Here is a 17,230-nt window from a genome sequence, read left to right as displayed (position 1 = left end):
ACTCCAAACAACCTTCGGTACATCAAAACATATAAACTCATAATAAAACTGTCATCGTAACATTAAGCGTGCGGACCCTACGGGTTCGAGAACTATGTAGACATGACCTAGAACTATTCTCGGTCAATAACCAATAGCGGAACCTGGATGCTCATATTGGCTCCCATATATTCTACGAAGATCTTTATCGGTCAAACCGCATAACAACATACGTTGTTCTCTTTGTCATCGGCATGTTACTTGCCCGAGATTCGATCGTCGGTATCTAATACCTAGTTCAATCTCGTTACCGGCAAGTCTCTTTACTCATTACGTAATGCATCATTCCGTAACTAACTCATTAGCTACATTGCTTGCAAGGCTTATAGTGATGTGCATTACCGAGAGGGCCCAGAGATACCTCTCCGACAATCGGAGTGACAAAACCTAATCTCGAAATACGCCAACCCAACATGTACCTTTGGAGACACCTGTAGAGCTCCTTTATAATCACCCAGTTACGTTGTGACGTTTGGTAGCACACAAAGTGTTCCTCCGGTAAACGGGAGTTGCATAATCTCATAGTTACAGGAACATGTATAAGTCATGAAGAAAGCAATAGCAACATACTAAACGATCAAGTGCTAGGCTAACGGAATGGGTCATGTCAATCACATCATTCTCCTAATGATGTGATCTCGTTAATCAAATGACAACACATGTCTATGGTTAGGAAACATAACCATCTTTGATTAATGAGCTAGTCAAGTAGAGGCATACTAGTGACGTAATGTTTGTCTATGTATTCACACATGTATCATGTTTCCGGTTAATACAATTCTAGCATGAATAATAAACATTTATCATGATATGAGGAAATAAATAATAACTTTATTATTGCCTCTAGGGCATATTTCCTTCAGTCTCCCACTTGCACTAGAGTCAATAATCTAGATTACACAGTAATGATTCTAACACCCATGGAGTCTTGGTGTTGATCATGTTTTGCTCGTGGAAGAGGCTTAGTCAACAGGTCTACAACATTCAGATCCGTATGTATCTTGCAAATCTCTATGTCTCCCACCTGGACTTGGTCCCGGATGGAATTGAAGCGTCTCTTGATGTGCTTGGTCCTTTTGTGAAATCTGGATTCCTTGCCAAGGCAATTGCACCAGTATTGTCACAGAAGATCTTCATTGGTCCCGATGCACTAGGTATGACCCCTAGATCGGAAATGAACTCTTTCATCCAGACTCCTTCATTTGCTGCTTCCGAAGTAGCTATGTACTCCGCTTCACATGTAGATCCCGCCACGACGCTTTGTTTAAAACTGCACCAACTTACAGCTCCACCATTTAATAAAAACATGTATCCGGTTTGCGATTTAGAATCGTCCGGATCAGTGTCAAAGCTTGCATCGACGTAACCATTTACGACTAGCTCTTTGTCACCTCCATATTCGAGAAACATATCCTTAGTCCTTTTTAGGTATTTCAGGATGTTCTTGACCGCTGTCCAGTGATCCACTCCTGGATTACTTTGGTACCTTCCTGCCAAGCTTAGTGCTAAGCATACGTCAGGTCTGGTACACAGCATTGCATACATGATAGAGCCTATGGCTGAAGCATAGGGAATATTTTTCATTTTCTCTCTATCTTCCGCTGTGGTCAGGCATTGAGTCTGACTCAACTTCACACCTTGTAATATAGGCAAGAACCCTTTCTTTGCCTGATCCATTTTGAACTTTTTCAAAACTTTATCAAGGTATGTGCTTTGTGAAAGTCCAATTAGGCGTCTTGATCTATCTCTATAAATCTTGATGCCCAAAATGTAAGCAGCTTCACCGAGGTCTTTCATAGAAAAACTTTTATTCAAGTATCCCTTTATGCTATCCAGAAATTCTATATCATTTCCAATTAATAATATGTCATCTACATATAATATCAGAAATGCTACAGAGCTCCCACTCACTTTCTTGTAAATACAGGCTTCTCCAAAAGTCTGTATAAAACCATATGCTTTGATCACACTATCAAAGCGTTTATTCCAACTCCGAGATGCTTGCACCAGTCCATAAATGGATCGCTGGAGCTTGCACACTTTGTTAGCACCTTTTGGATCGACAAAACCTTCTGGTTGCATCATATACAACTCTTCTTCTAGAAATCCATTCAAGAATGCAGTTTTGACATCTATTTGCCAAATTTCATAATCATAAAATGCAGCAATTGCTAACATGATTCAGACAGACTTAAGCATCGCTACGGGTGAGAAAGTCTCATCGTAGTCAACCCCTTGAACTTGTCGAAAACCTTTCGCAACAAGTCGAGCTTTATAGACAGTTACATTACCATCTGCGTTAGTCTTCTTCTCAAAGATCCATTTATTCTCAATGGCTTGCCGATCATCGGGCAAGTTAACCAAAGTCCATACTTTGTTCTCATGCATGGATCCCATCTCAGATTTCATGGCTTCTAGCCATTTTGCGGAATCTGGGCTCATCATCGCTTCCTCATAGTTCATAGGTTCGCCATGGTCAAGTAACATGACTTCCAGAATAGGATTACCATACCACTCTTGTGCAGATCTTACTCTGACAGACCTACAAGGTTCAGTAGAAACTTGATCTGAAGTTTCATGATCAATATCATTAGCTTCCTCACTAATTGGTGTAGTTGTCACAGGAACCGGTTCTTGTGATGGACTACTTTCCAATAAGGGAGTAGGTACAGTTACCTCATCAAGTTCTACTTTCCTCCCACTCACTTCTTTCGAGAGAAACTCCTTCTCTAGAAAGGATCCGAATTTAGCAAGGAAAATCTTGCCCTCGGATCTGTGATAGAAGGTGTACCCAACAGTCTCTTTTGGGTATCCTATGAAGACACATTTCTCCAATTTGGGTTCGAGCTTATCTGGTTGAAGTTTCTTCACATAAGCATCGCAGCCCCAAACTTTAAGAAATGACAACTTTGGTTTCTTGCCAAACCACAGTTCATGAGGCGTCATCTTAACGGATTTTGATGGTGCCCTATTTAACATGAATGCGGCCGTTTCTAAAGCATAACCCCAAAACGATAGCGGTAAATCAGTAAGAGACATCATAGATCGCACCATATCTAGTAAAGTACGATTACGACGTTCGGACACACCATTTCGTTGTGGTGTTCCGGGTGGCGTGAGTTGCGAAACTATTCCGCATTGTTTCCAATGTAAACCAAACTCGTAACTCAAATATTCTCCTCCACGATCAGATCGTAGAAATTTTATTTTCTTATTATGATGATTTTCCACTTCACCTGAAATTCTTTGAACTCTTCAAATGTTTCAGACTTGTGTTTCATTAAGTAGATATACCCATATCTGCTCAAATCATCTGTGAAGGTGAGAAAATAACGATACCCGCCGCGATCCTCAATATTCATTGGACCACAAACATCAGTATGTATGATTTCCAATAAATCAGTTGCTCGCTCCATAGTCCCGGAGAACGGTGTTTTAGTCTCTTGCCCATGAGGCACGGTTCGCAAGTACCAAGTGATTCATAATCAAGTGATTCCAAAAGTCCGTCAGTATGGAGTTTCTTCATGCGCTTTATACCGATATGACCTAAACGGCAGTGCCACAAATAAGCTGCACTATCATTATCAACTCTGCATCTTTTGGTTTCAACACTATGAATATGTGTATCACTACTATCGAGATTCAATAAAAATAGACCACTCTTCAAGGGTGCATGACCATAAAAGATATTACTCATATCAATAGAACAACCATTATTCTCTGATTTAAATGAATAACCGTCTCGCATCAAACAAGATCCAGATATAATGTTCATGCTCAACGCTGGCACCAAATAACAATTATTTAGGTCTAAAACTAATCCCGATGGTAGATGTAGAGGTAGCGTGCCGACTGCGATCACATCGACTTTGGAACCATTTCCCACGCGCATCGCCACCTCGTCCTTAGCCAATCTTCGCTTAATCCGTAGTCCCTGTTTCGAGTTGCAAATATTAGCAACAGAACTAGTATCAAATACCCAGATACTACTGCGAGTATTAGTAAGGTACACATCAATAACATGTATATCACATATACCTTTGTTTACTTTTCCATCCTTCTTATCCGCCAAATACTTGGGGCGGTTCCGCTTCCAGTGTCCAGTCTGCTTGCAGTAGAAGCACTCAGTTTCAGGCTTAGGTCCAGACTTGGGTTTCTTCTCTTGAGCAGCAACTTGTTTTCTGTTCTTCTTGAAGTTCCCCTTCTTCTTCCCTTTGCCCTTTTTCTTGAAACTGGTGGTCTTGTTGACCATCAACACTTGATGCTCCTTCTTGATTTCTACCTCCGCGGCTTTTAGCATTGCGAAGAGCTCGGGAATAGTCTTGTTCATCCCTTGCATATTATAGTTCATCACGAAGCTCTTGTAGCTTGGTGGCAGTGATTGAAGAATTCTGTCAATGACACTATCATTAGGAAGATTAACTCCCAGTTGAATCAAGTGATTATTATACCCAGACATTTTGAGTATGTGTTCACTGACAGAACTATTCTCCTCCATCTTGCAGCTATAAAACTTATTGGAGACTTCATATCTCTCAATCTGGGCATTTGCTTGAAATATTAACTTCAACTCCTGGAACATCTCATATGCTCCATGACGTTCAAAACATCGTTGAAGACCCGGTTCTAAGCCGTAAAGCATGGCACACTGAACTATCGAGTAGTCATCAGCTTTGCTCTGCCAGATGTTCTTAACGTTGTCAGTTGCATCAGCAGCAGGCCTGGCACCCAGCTGTGCTTCCAGGACGTAATTCTTCTGTGCAGCAATGAGGATAATCCTTAGGTTACGGACCCAGTCCGTGTAATTGCTACCATCATCTTTCAACTTTGCTTTCTCAAGGAACGCATTAAAATTCAACGGAACAACAGCACGAGCCATCTATCTACAACAAACATAGACAAGCAAAATACTATCAGGTACTAAGTTCATGATAAATTTAAGTTCAATTAATCATATTACTTAAGAACTCCCACTTAGACAGACATCTCTCTAGTCATCTAAATGATCACGTGATCCAAATCAACTAAACCATGTCCGATCATCACATGAGATGGAGTAGTTTCAATGGTGAACATCACTATGTTGATCATATCTACTATATGATTCACGTTTGACCTTTCGGTCTCCGTGTTCCGATGCCATATCTGTTATATGCTAGGCTCGTCAAGTTTAACCTGAGTATTCCGCGTGTGCAACTGTTTTGCACCCGTTGTATTTGAACGTAGAGCCTATCACACCCGATCATCACGTGGTGTCTCAGCACGAAGAACTTTCGCAATGGTGCATACTCAGGGAGAACACTTCTTGATAATTTTTAGTGAGAGATCATCTTAAAATGCTACCGTCAATCAAAGCAAGATAAGATGCATAAAGGATAAACATCACATGCAATCAATATAAGTGATATGATATGGCCATCATCATCTTGTGCTTGTGATCTCCATCTCCGAAGCACCATCGTGATCACCATCGTCACCGGCGCGACACCTTGATCTCCATTGTAGCATCGTTGTCGTTACGCCATCTATTGCTTCTACGACTATCGCTACCGCTTAGTGATAAAGTAAAGCAATTACAGGGCGTTTGCATTTCATAGAATAAAGCGACAACCATATGGCTCCTGCCAGTTGCCGATAACTTCGGTTACAAAACATGATCATCTCATACAATAAAGCATCACGTCTTGACCATATCACATCACAACATGCCCTGCAAAAACAAGTTAGATGTCCTCTACTTTGTTGTTGCAAATTTTACGTGGCTGCTACGGGCTGAGTAAGAACCGTTCTTACCTACGCATCAAAACCACAATGATAGTTCGTCAAGTTAGTGATGTTTTAACCTTCGCAAGGACCGGGCGTAGCCACACTCGGTTCAACTAAAGTTGGAGAAACAGACACCCGCCAGCCACCTGTGTGCAAAGCACGTCGGTAGAACCAGTCTAGCGTAAGCGTACGCGTAATGTCGGTCCGGGCCGCTTCATCCAACAATACCGCCGAACCAAAGTATGACATGCTGGTAAGCAGTATGACTTGTATCGTCCACAACTCACTTGTGTTCTACTCGTGCATATAACATCTACGCATAAAACCCAGGCTCGGATGCCACTGTAAGGGAACGTAGTAATTTCAAAAAAAAATCCTACGCACACGCAAGATCATGGTGATGTATAGCAACGAGAGGGGAGAGTGTTGTCCACGTACCCTCGTAGACCGTAAGCGGAAGCGTTATGACAACGCGGTTGATGTAGTCGTACGTCTTCACGATCCGACCGATCCAAGCACCGAACATACGGCACCTCCGAGTTCAGCACATGTTCAGCTCGATGACGATCCCTGGACTCCGATCCAGCAGGGTGTCGGGGATGAGTTCCGTCAGCACGATGGCGTGGTGACGATGATGATGTTCTACCGACGCAGGGCTTCGCCTAAGCACCCCAACGATATAACCGAGGTGGAAGATGGTGGAGGGGGGCACCGCACACGGCTAAGGAACGATCACGAAGATCAACTTGTTCGTCTAGAGGTGCCCCCCTACCCCCGTATATAAAGGAGGGAGGGGGAGGTGCAGCCGGCCCCCTAGGGGTGCGCCTAGAGGAGTCCTACTCCCACCGGGAGTAGGACTCCCCCCCTCTTGCCTTGGTGGAGAAGGAAAGGGGGGAGGGGAAAGAGGAAAGGGGGGCGCCGCCCTCCCCTTCCTTGTCCTATTCGGACTAGGGGGGAGGGGGCGCACGGCCTGCCCTGGCCAGCCCTCCTCTTCTCCCTCATGGCCCATGTAGGACCAATAACCCCCGGGGGGTTCCGGTAACCCCCCGGTACTCTGGAAAAATCCCGGTTTCTCCCGGAACGATTCCGATATCCAAATATAGGCTTCCAATATATCAATCTTTATTTCTCGACCATTTCGAGACTCCTCGTCATGTTCGGGATCACATCCGGGACTCCGAACAACCTTCGGTACATCAAAACATATAAACTCATAATAAAATTGTCATCGTAACGTTAAGCGTGCGGACCCTACGGGTTCGAAAACTATGTAGACATGACCTAGAACTATTCTCAGTCAATAACCAATAGCGGAACCTGGATGCTCATATTGGCTCCCACATATTCTACGAAGATCTTTATCGGTCAAACCGCATAACAACATACGTTGTTCCCTTTGTCATCGGCATGTTACTTGCCCGAGATTCGATCGTCGGTATCTAATACCTAGTTCAATCTCGTTACTGGCAAGTCTCTTTACTCGTTACGTAATGCATCATTCCGTAACTAACTCATTAGCTACATTGCTTGCAAGGCTTATAGTGATGTGCATTACCGAGAGGGCCCAGAGATACCTCTCCGACAATCGGAGTGACAAAACCTAATCTCGAAATACGCCAACCCAACATGTACCTTTGGAGACACCTGTAGAGCTCCTTTATAATCACCCAGTTACGTTGTGACGTTTGGTAGCACACAAAGTGTTCCTCCGGTAAACGGGAGTCGCATAATCTCATAGTTACAGGAACATGTATATGTCATGAAGAAAGCAATAGCAACAACTAAACGATCAAGTGCTAGGCTAACGGAATGGGTCATGTCAATCACATCATTCTCCTAATGATGTGATCTCGTTAATCAAATGACAACACATGTCTATGGTTAGGAAACATAACCATCTTTGATTAATGAGCTAGTCAAGTAGAGGCATACTAGTGACGTAATGTTTGTCTATGTATTCACACATGTATCATGTTTCCGGTTAATACAATTCTAGCACGAATAATAAACATTTATCATGATATGAGGAAATAAATAATAACTTTATTATTGCCTCTAGGGCATATTTCGTTCAGATGGCGCATGCGCAACTGGGCGACCGCAACCTTCTGATCTATGTTGGGACGACCGATGGTGTACTGGAGGTCGATGCTGACCACCTTGTACTTGTCTCGAGCAAGCAACTGCTCAACGGTATTGATGTAGTCGTCCACCACAGCCGGGTTGATGGTGTACACCACCGAGAGATCTGTCTTCCTCGCGTGTGTCTCCACTTTATGCTCGCCGAACTCCATTGGAGCGCCGCTAGAAATCCCCTCTCTATGTGTCGTCGTGGGTGTGTTTGTTGTGTTGTGGGGCACGATTGAAAGGTTGAAGAGACTAAGGTTATAATGAACGCATGAATTAAAGGGGAAGCCGGACAGCCTGGAATATCGGCACGCCCTAATGGCAGTTCTAATTTGCAGCGTGTAACTCCACCGCGCCGCACGTAACTGCATCGCATGGCAATGCACGCGGCGCAACCGCATGCATATGGGGCCCCTGACGTTGTGTTGTGGGCAAACACTTGCTGATATATAACCGTTTGCAGAGCGCGCGCGGAGGGACGCGAGCAGAGCGCTCCGCGGTCGCCTGAATGGCGAGCAACCATATATATGCATATAGCAGTTGAACATGCAAAAAAAGCTGTCCACAAGCTGACCGCGCCGACAGGCGCGAGCAGAGCGTGCCGTGCTGCCTAACAGCTAGCACAGCGCGCTGCGGCGCCTAACGACAAGCAGGGCTTGCCCAGGGATGCGAGCAGAGGCCGGCAGAGTGATACGTGGCAAATAAGACGAACTATGCGAGCAATGTCGGAGACATCAAGCACGAATTAGATTAGAGTTGCGTATGCGATATGTGGCATACAGTTGATCCATCCGAGCTGTTTGTGATGGGATAAGCCGTGTGTGTTGTGGGCAAACACTTGCTGATATATAACCGTTTGCGATTGATGAATTCATCACTGACGGGTTACCTAGTGCGGTCCGTGTGCAATGTGATATGCTTTGTCTGCAGAACATCTATGCTCCGTGTACTGAAGAACAACATATATATACTTGTAACATGACATGATTGCAATACCAAATTAAACATCCAATTACATTATATAACAAATACCATAAATATTGGAAGGTTAAAACTCAAAGATTACAATGCCCAAATTCAAACATTGCAAACTTCATCATTTCTGCAAAGAGATCAGCCGCTGACAAGTCATGTATGGGTTTGACACAATGACTTCCAATTACTTTGTCATATGCTCTTCCAATACGAAGTTTAGCTTTTTTGAGCCTCTTCCATTCTGCAGTACCTGCCGGCTCTGATCAACATACCATTCATCTTTCCTAATTAAATGCGTGTTCAATCTCAGTACCCTCAGCACTCTTGCTCTAGCAAGAAAGAACCTGACGAGTGTAATCTTCGGTAAGGTCCCTCGGTAGGAGTTCAAAGTAATATTTGAGAGATGCAGATCCAAGGATTCAATGTGATTGTTGTTATAAACATTATCCACCTCCGGGCCTATTATTATCTGCAAAAAAAGAGAACGTGTTAGTGCCTATATGCAGTTTTGAAGACTACTACACGCCTATTTGGTTTGCATGATTTGTCAAATGCACCAACGTGCCATCTTCGATCTGACATAATTAACATGGGCATTTGATTAAAATCTAGAAAAATGTAACATCGACCTCCCGGCGGCGAGGACGACTGTAAGGGCAAAGGCAAGGCGGATGCCTAAGACAGCGTTTGGCCAGGAGTTATTTTTTGGTTAAGTGGACTTTGACCGGCGGTTGACTGGTCATTTATATTTAGTTATGTGTTATTATGTTTATTTTCGGCAACATGTTTATCATATATTTTTTTCTTAGTACGCGGGCAAATACGAGTTTGCCTTTCATTGGATGCACCTATCGACCCATTTGAAAAAGCGGACATGCCCGTCCGACTCGCCGACCTAAAAAGCGTAGCATGGCAGCATGTGAACCTCGTACCTGATGTTTTCCGCCACCTTCCGCCAACCGTTGCACGCTAGCCCACTGCCTCGCCGTAGCTTCATCACGAGCAAGTTGAGCAAGCAATTCTGAGATTATTCTTTATTTATTTATTAAGGTCTTTTCCAGCTCTTAGTCGGGCCCGACATCTCACCCAATCTTTCCAGCCTGTGACTCCAGTCGCTGTCTATTTTTCCCCGGGTCTATCCACTGAAACCAGCGAAATGAGTGGGGAGCAAGGACTGGGGCCAGGCACAGGTAACGCCTGGTCCAGGTTTTTTTGGTCCCGTGTAGACGAAAGTTCACGCACCAGTGAAGGAAGCTCCTACCATATGACACATGTGATAAGCAATTCAAACAATTCAAAAAAATAAAGGAAACCATTTTTTAGGGTAAATCACACTTTATTTAATGTTTGGAGTATAGTTTTTTTTTTTGAAGGGTATTTGGAGTACAGTTTATATAGGAATAACAAAAGGGTCGTGGGGAGATCCCATCCACAAGTAGCGACCCACAACTAGAGAAGAAGAAAACTTAGCTAAATTATGAGAATCAAAGTTCAAAAATAAAATCGCAGCTAGTAAAGTCCCTCGCTCGAGCACAAATTTCCTGGATAATGCCACCGTGCCTTCCTTCCTAACTTGTGCCTTAAGCGCCACTGTGAGCAATCGGCGCCCGCACGCGCCCCCTTCATCGGTCGGCCCACTCTGGCTTCGCTCCCTCGCTCCAGCTTCCCTTTGTTTGTTCGCTCGCTCGATCAACTAGTGTTGGTTGCTTTTTGTTTTTATTTTCGGCTGAGTTGTTGTCAAGGCTCATAAATATGAAAAACAAATAACACACAAAATCAAGAATTATGAAAAAAGTTCATCGATGCAAAAAAAGTTTATCAAATTTGAAAAATATTCAATGATTTTGAAAAAAGTGCATCGAATTTAAAAAAAACTACATCAAATTTGAAAACATTTCATTGAATTTGATGAAAGTTCATGATATTAAAAAAAGTTCATGAATTTGAACCAAGTTCGCACATTTAAGAAAACAAAAAAAAGGAAAAAGGAACAAGAGAAAAAATGAATAAGAACCGCGACCTTGAGAAAGAATAAAAGAAAATAAGATGTATGTGCGCTCCTCTCTCCACCAGGAGCCTTTGAGTACGAACCCCGCCTGCACACACCTTTTTGCTTCAGTTTGAACAGAAAAAAAAAGGGAAAACGGGCTTGCACCCGTTTGGGAAAACTAAAAAAAAGACGCATAAGGCACCCTTTAGAATTTGCTCCTAATAAGTCGTTATGCAGAAATGAGTGGCTAGACAAGCAGGTGTCCTGAAGCCTAAGCTCGACAACATGTTTTCCCAATAAGGTCTACTCCGCCAGAGGAACCGCCAGGACTTCATCGGGTTCGTCATGGACCGCAAGAGGAGTCAGCAACCCGACGTGTGTCATCGGCTGCAACTACGGCTGGGTGGTCACCGTCGACAATGCGCGCAGCCTGACGCTGCTGGAGCCGCTCACCGGGCAGGCAGTTCCCACTGCCTCCTCTCACCACGTCCATAGGCCGCAGCAAGAAGGTGCACAAGAACGGTTAATCGGGGCCGCCGGCTGGGCACGTTCGCATTGATGCTTATCCACAGCGGCGGATACGGCCTGTCGTTCCTCGTGCCCGGTGCCAGATGCTGGTCGGCGCTACGCTCCCCGGCATGGACACCAAAGAAGTATGTCGACGTCGCGTTCCATCCACCCGAAGGGAGCGCCACCGGCCTGCGGGCAAGGCTCGTCGCGAGTCCACGGACGGTGCCAGTGTGGGGGATGTGCTCGTTGAGTCGCCGACACAGGACGAGCTTCTGATGGTGAGCACCCCGGCCCCCTCGACGGCCCTGGGCAGGGCTGTACAACGGGATGGCGGTGGAGGTGTCGCGCTACGACGAGCGCAATGGGCAGCGGGTGGATCCAGGAGGTGAACCGGGGGGAGAGAACCATCTCGGCCAAGGAAAACAGCGCGTTATGCGTTTCGAGGCGAGGTGAGCCAGCATTGCCGACAAGAAATTGGGGCACCCATGTAATTGTTTCATCGGATTTGCCTGTTTCTGGCGGCAGCGTCATTCTGCACGACGGCTGCTGGTTTCTGCCCAATGTTGGACCTGTATTTCCTCACAAATAGGTGACCAGTGTATAATATCACTGCAAGGTATTATTGATAATGCACTCAATTTAATATACCCAAATGATAAGTGCCACACGTGTAGCACGAAGCACTCCGGCCCTGATATTCTTTTTACAATTAAAGTTGCTATCCAAATTGAAAAAAACAAACCCGAAAAAAAACTAAAACTTACCATCCGAAAAGAAGTTGACTTGCTTGACAACTAAAGTTGCCATTCTCGCGTCGCTAAACTTGCCATAAAAACTTATCAGGGTCAATCAAATATTACACATGTTTTCTAAGCTACACAGAGAACTCAGATGAAATTACATGGATGCAAATTAGCCCGGACAGCGTGTAACGAAGAACGTTAAAATGAAACCTGAGAAGCAAGAGCGCCGTGAATCGCTAGGAGCTCAGCAAAACCCTAAGAATGCCCATGTGGATCCTACTGCAAAAGATATCATCCTGCATCAAAAGATCTCATCCTGCATCCTTGCCACCAATGAATTCTCCCGTAGCATCCCAAGGCCTATCTTCGAAAGATTTCCCGATCATACTCCTCTTCTTGTTTACTGTCCCGTCGTCACATGCGTACTCGCGAAAATAGTCCAGGAAAGATTTAGTTCCAAGAGAATGCACTCCTTCGAACAGGAACTCAGTCACCAAATCCTGAATATCAAAGCAATAAGCAACTCTACAAATAACATGAATTGGGTGTGTGTAAATTTAGTGAATATCGCCAGAAGAGAAACCTTGGCATGGCTTTCACCAATCAACTTCTTCAGAAGTGGAAACCCAGGATCCTGCCCATAGACAAGGCACGACATTAGTGGAAGATGCTCTGTAGCAGCTGCTTTAACAAATGATAATATCTAATGGGCAGTCCTAATTTGGCGCAAGTAACAGTGTAATGACAAATCACTAGTCAATGAATATAACTTTCTCTGCATGGGTTTTATGAAAAATACAAACCTTTTCAGCCCTCCATGTGAGATATCTATGTTGCGCTTCTCTGTTACGAACAACTTTCGTTGTGTCATTTTCTTCAGTTGCTTGATCCGTTAACTGAAGCCAAACCTGCGTCGGCAGAAACATGAGAAAACAGGGAGCATGATACTTGAAATTGCATGTTTGGCACAACATTTCAGAAATTTAATGAAACAATCGGTGGATACCTTATAGTAATCCATCAAAGCTGAATACAGAACATGATGGTTACGTTCAGTGGGCTCAAATATAGTCCAGATCACGATTGGAGAGAAGAATCTCAGAGATTCGCTCGTAATCTTGCCACCCCATGGCAGAAGCTGCATTTTCTCTAAATAAAGATAGCACTCTATGTATAAAGCTAATAGAAGAAGACTGGGGTAATATATTTGGGGTGAAGGATAAGATCCAAGCACCTCACTATACTTGTGTATAAGAGGCATCAAATTCCTGTAGTATTTATCTTTGTAATCCTTGTCTTCAGTTATATCGTATAGCGGATTGAGGTCCCTGCAAGTAATTCAAATAGTTCTTTCAGGCAATTATTCATATTCTAGTTTAAGCGCAGTAGCTGAGTCTTGAATGGCATTACATATCATCACACTTACAAGACAACGATACTCTGTGCAGGAGTCGTAAAAGCGTTGGCGCAAAATATAGGAAGATCATATTCAGGTTCAGAGAAAGCAGCAAAGTCAAGAACCTGCACGGGCATATATGCATTGTAAGTATATCTTCTTCTTCTTCTTTTTTGCGGGGTAACATTATAAGTATAGCTTTGTGGATCATATGCCTCGATAAATGAAATCCTCAATGACACTCCCTTGTCCCTTGAGTCATAAACTGAGTGATGTTTTAGACAGAGATAAGAGATCTCAAAAGAAAAATATCAGCACTGATTCGACTGTAAGATATTCATAGAACAAATCAAACCTGTAATATTATGGAACTTCAGATATAATCAACTTCAGATGTAAACCCATCTTTCAATTCATAGCCTTTTGGGATAGTTGTTGGAGGGTTTTGGTCAAGGAAACTTTGGGCTTGGAGGTGAAGTACCTGAACCGAGTTTTTCTTCTCAACCGTCAAGCTGCGAAGCAGTCTGATCTTGGGGGCGCTGAATGAGAGAGCGTCCAAAACAGCAGCATCGTCGTTGGCTCGTATGAGCCTGAACTTTTCCTGGAAGCATGACACATTACAAAATCATCTTCTGTAATGAAAAATATGGCTGGCGTCAGCTGATATCACAGGAGACCTACACTTTAAGATGTTCTAGATGGACATTTGCCTATACCAGACTCTAGACTGACCGTCAAGGCCTTAACTAGTCAACAATTATAGTATGTCTGAAGAAATAAGGCTCGTGCTTGGGGTCATTGTTTACAGGAGATCCGTTCAGACTCCACCCTAGTGCGTCAGACAAAGACCAGGCACCGAAATTCAGCCGGCACTAGCGCGACATCACAACAGCAGTGGTTTTGCTTCTCTGTTTTGGACTGAATTTACAATTAGCAGGCGCATCTGCATTCGTGGACACCTGCCTAACGGGCTGGCCTAGCATGGACGCCAGTATGCAGTTACAGCTTTGCTAGCCACCTCGAGCAGACAGAGCATGCTCGCCGGCGCAGCGTGTACCGAACTAGTAGGACTCTGCAAGGTTGTAAGGAAAGAGGAACATGGAGCTCAGCAAGGCGAGCAAGGGAGGCAGTAGCGGCAGGAACCTACCTGCGAGGGGTGGGGCGTGAGGGCGGTGCGGAGGCGGGTCTGTTCCAGCGCGGTGCGGACGAAGCTCTGGTACGACGAGCCGGCGCCCAGCACTCCGCCGCCGCCGCCGCCGCCGCTCATCCCCTCTGCTCCTTCCCCTCCCCAGCCCAGATGGTACACTCCACCACTCCGCTGTGGTGTGCGAGGCATGGATGAGAGGGGAGAGGCAAGGACACGTGGGACGGCGTCCCGTTCCATCCATCCAACCAACCAACCCATGCTGCACGCATCTTGATGTAATAATGCAGTTTCTTTTTTCCCAAAGAAGAAAATCAACTTGCAGAACTTGGCCACTTGATAGTAGCTCAGGTTATAAATAACACATAGCCCCCGCTGTAGACCCTAATTGTAACATGAACCTTGTTGCAAAAGCATCTCGGCCATGGCCGTTGCCATTGCAACAGGATCCTTGTTGCAAAATGCATTGAAGAGATTTGCGGAGCTCGCAACATTGATGGTGGGTGGGAAGCTTGCGACATAAATTAATGGCGTCAGGAGGAGCAGGGGGGGGAGGGGGAGGAGGAGGAGGAGGAGGAGGAGGGGAGAGGGAGACAAGCTTGAAGAGCTCCGGGTGTATTTGGGGGTAGCGAAGACCAACTCTTGTGCCCTGTCTCGGTCTGGATCAGAGGAGGAGAGATTAGGGAAGACACCAACAACAGTTCATGGCGGTCGACGCTACAAGACCGGGGTGGTGAATGATCAAGGTCTGCTGCAAAGGGTGTGCCGGGAGAGGGGAGGGAAAGCTTCACGCCGGTGAAATCAATGCTCGATTGGGGGGAGAGAGATAAGAAGGAAGGGGAAAAGCGGTGTGGTTCCCCATGGGGGCACGTGACACCCAAAGGAGATGGACGCAGTTTTGTTTTTAGTCAGGTGATTTGAAGTGTTTTCGCCTAAATAATTAGTCAGGGCACTTGGCCACTTGATAGTAGCTCAGGTTATAAATAACACATAGCCCCCGTTGTACACCCTAATTGTAAGACAGGACCTTTGTTGCAAAAGCATCTCCGCCTCGTGGCCATGCCCGTTGCCATCGCGGCAGGATCCTTGTTGCAAAAAGCATTGAAGAGGTTGCGGAGCTCGCAACATTGACAGTGGGTGGGGAGCTCGCGGCATCAATGAAGGGCGTCGGCATCAGCAGGAGGAGGAGGAGGAGGAGGGGGGAGGGGAGAGATGGACAAGTTGTACAGCTCAAGGTATATTTAGGGGTAGCGAAGACCAACTCTTGTGCCCTGTCCCCAATCTGGATCAGAGGAGGAGAGATCAGCTGATCAGGGAAGACACCTGCAAACAGTTCATGGCGGTCGACGCTACAAGACCGGGGTGGTGAATGACGAAGGCTTGCTGCAAAGGGTGTGCTAGGATAGGAGAGGGATAGCTGGAGGGGAGGGGAAGCTTCACGCCGGTGAGAGCCATGCTCGGTTGGGGGGAGAAGAGATAAGAAGGAAGGGGGAAAACGGTGTGGTTCCCCACGGGGGCACGTGATGCCCAAAGGAGACAGACGCGGGTTTTTTTTCAGTCAGGGATTTGAAGCGTTTGCGTGTAAATAAACACACATTTAAGCAGGTATAAAATGCAAGATTATTTTTATTGCCTATGCAAACGAAAGGACGTCTTACATTTTGGTATAGAGGAAGTTGATCACATGAGGTGGAACCAAATCTTTTTTTTTTTTGAACAACAACCAAATCTTCTTGCGTAGGAGTATTCTGCTTACAGAGAGCGCAGTTCCACCACCGGCCAGCAGGATGCTGCAACCATTACGACAATGTTATCTGTCCATTTCCAAGGGAGTATTCCCTGCTTTCCTCATCACTCGGTAGGTCATGTTTCATCGCTGCTTAGTGCTTACCCCACTACTATAGTATACTCCCACTGTTTTTATTTAGTTCGCATATTAGTTTTGGTCAAAGTCAAGCTGTAAACTTTGACAAAGTTTTAAAAAAAATATTAACATACCGAAAAAGGCTTTCGCCCCGCTTTATATATAAAGCACCAACCAACCATAATCTGATACAAACACACGCCACCACAACTCACGCACACACCCAAGGCTAGATACATAGACGCTAGACGCTGCAACACGACACCCAGCCACTACAAGAGCTACCGGGATCCTCAACCGTGAACATGCCACCGCGAAGAGATGTAGCTGCAGACGATGACCCGTGAGCTCCAAGGCGGCGCCTTCGGGAAGGTTACGACACTTGAGTGCCGCCACCGTCCGAACCGAGGGTCAGGGTTTCCTATGGAGCAACACAACGGGCAATGAGGACCGCGACGGCGCTTCAAGAAGGGACGAACTCGCCGCCGCCGGACTGCCCAAAGACAGAGCAGGTTTTCACCCCGGTCCACGCTCACTGCCCCTGGCAAAGGTGCGGAAGCCGCACCACCACCACCGATCGTCATCCCCCCGGCCACCACGCCGCCCACACGGCCATGGCCACCGGGCAGCACGTGAGCCACGGCCTCTGCCCGCGAGCACCGGGCTTCCACCACCA

At 45.5% G+C, this 17,230-nt stretch overlaps 1 protein-coding gene across 1 annotated transcript; it reads right to left on the bottom strand.

Annotated features, from left to right (window-relative positions):
- Positions 1-12,185: 12,185 nt before the first annotated feature.
- Positions 12,186-14,879, bottom strand: LOC119278613 (phytochromobilin:ferredoxin oxidoreductase, chloroplastic-like). Its single transcript, XM_037559942.1, has 8 exons — positions 14,694-14,879; positions 14,028-14,147; positions 13,577-13,671; positions 13,385-13,478; positions 13,157-13,288; positions 12,954-13,058; positions 12,734-12,784; positions 12,186-12,650 (listed from the first exon to the last, which is right to left on the bottom strand). Exons 1-8 carry the CDS (start codon positions 14,811-14,813, stop codon positions 12,462-12,464), a joined length of 906 nt encoding a protein of 301 aa, XP_037415839.1. The 5' UTR covers positions 14,814-14,879; the 3' UTR covers positions 12,186-12,461.
- Between the last annotated feature and the right edge of the window lie 2,351 nt (positions 14,880-17,230).

The sequence above is a fragment of the Triticum dicoccoides genome, chromosome 3B (genome assembly GCF_002162155.2).
Source record: "Triticum dicoccoides isolate Atlit2015 ecotype Zavitan chromosome 3B, WEW_v2.0, whole genome shotgun sequence".
Lineage (NCBI taxonomy): Eukaryota > Viridiplantae > Streptophyta > Magnoliopsida > Poales > Poaceae > Triticum > Triticum dicoccoides.
This window is presented reverse-complemented; position numbering and strand designations above follow the sequence as displayed.

Coding starts and splice junctions, on each gene's coding strand:
- LOC119278613 (XM_037559942.1), bottom strand. CDS start 14,813: ATGAGCGGCGGCGGCGGCGGCGGCGGAGTGCTGGGCGCCGGCTCGTCG. Junction 13,479..13,576: donor GCACAGAGTATCGTTGTCTT/GTAAGTGTGATG, acceptor AATTACTTGCAG/GGACCTCAATCCGCTATACG. Junction 13,059..13,156: donor CTTTGATGGATTACTATAAG/GTATCCACCGAT, acceptor CTGCCGACGCAG/GTTTGGCTTCAGTTAACGGA.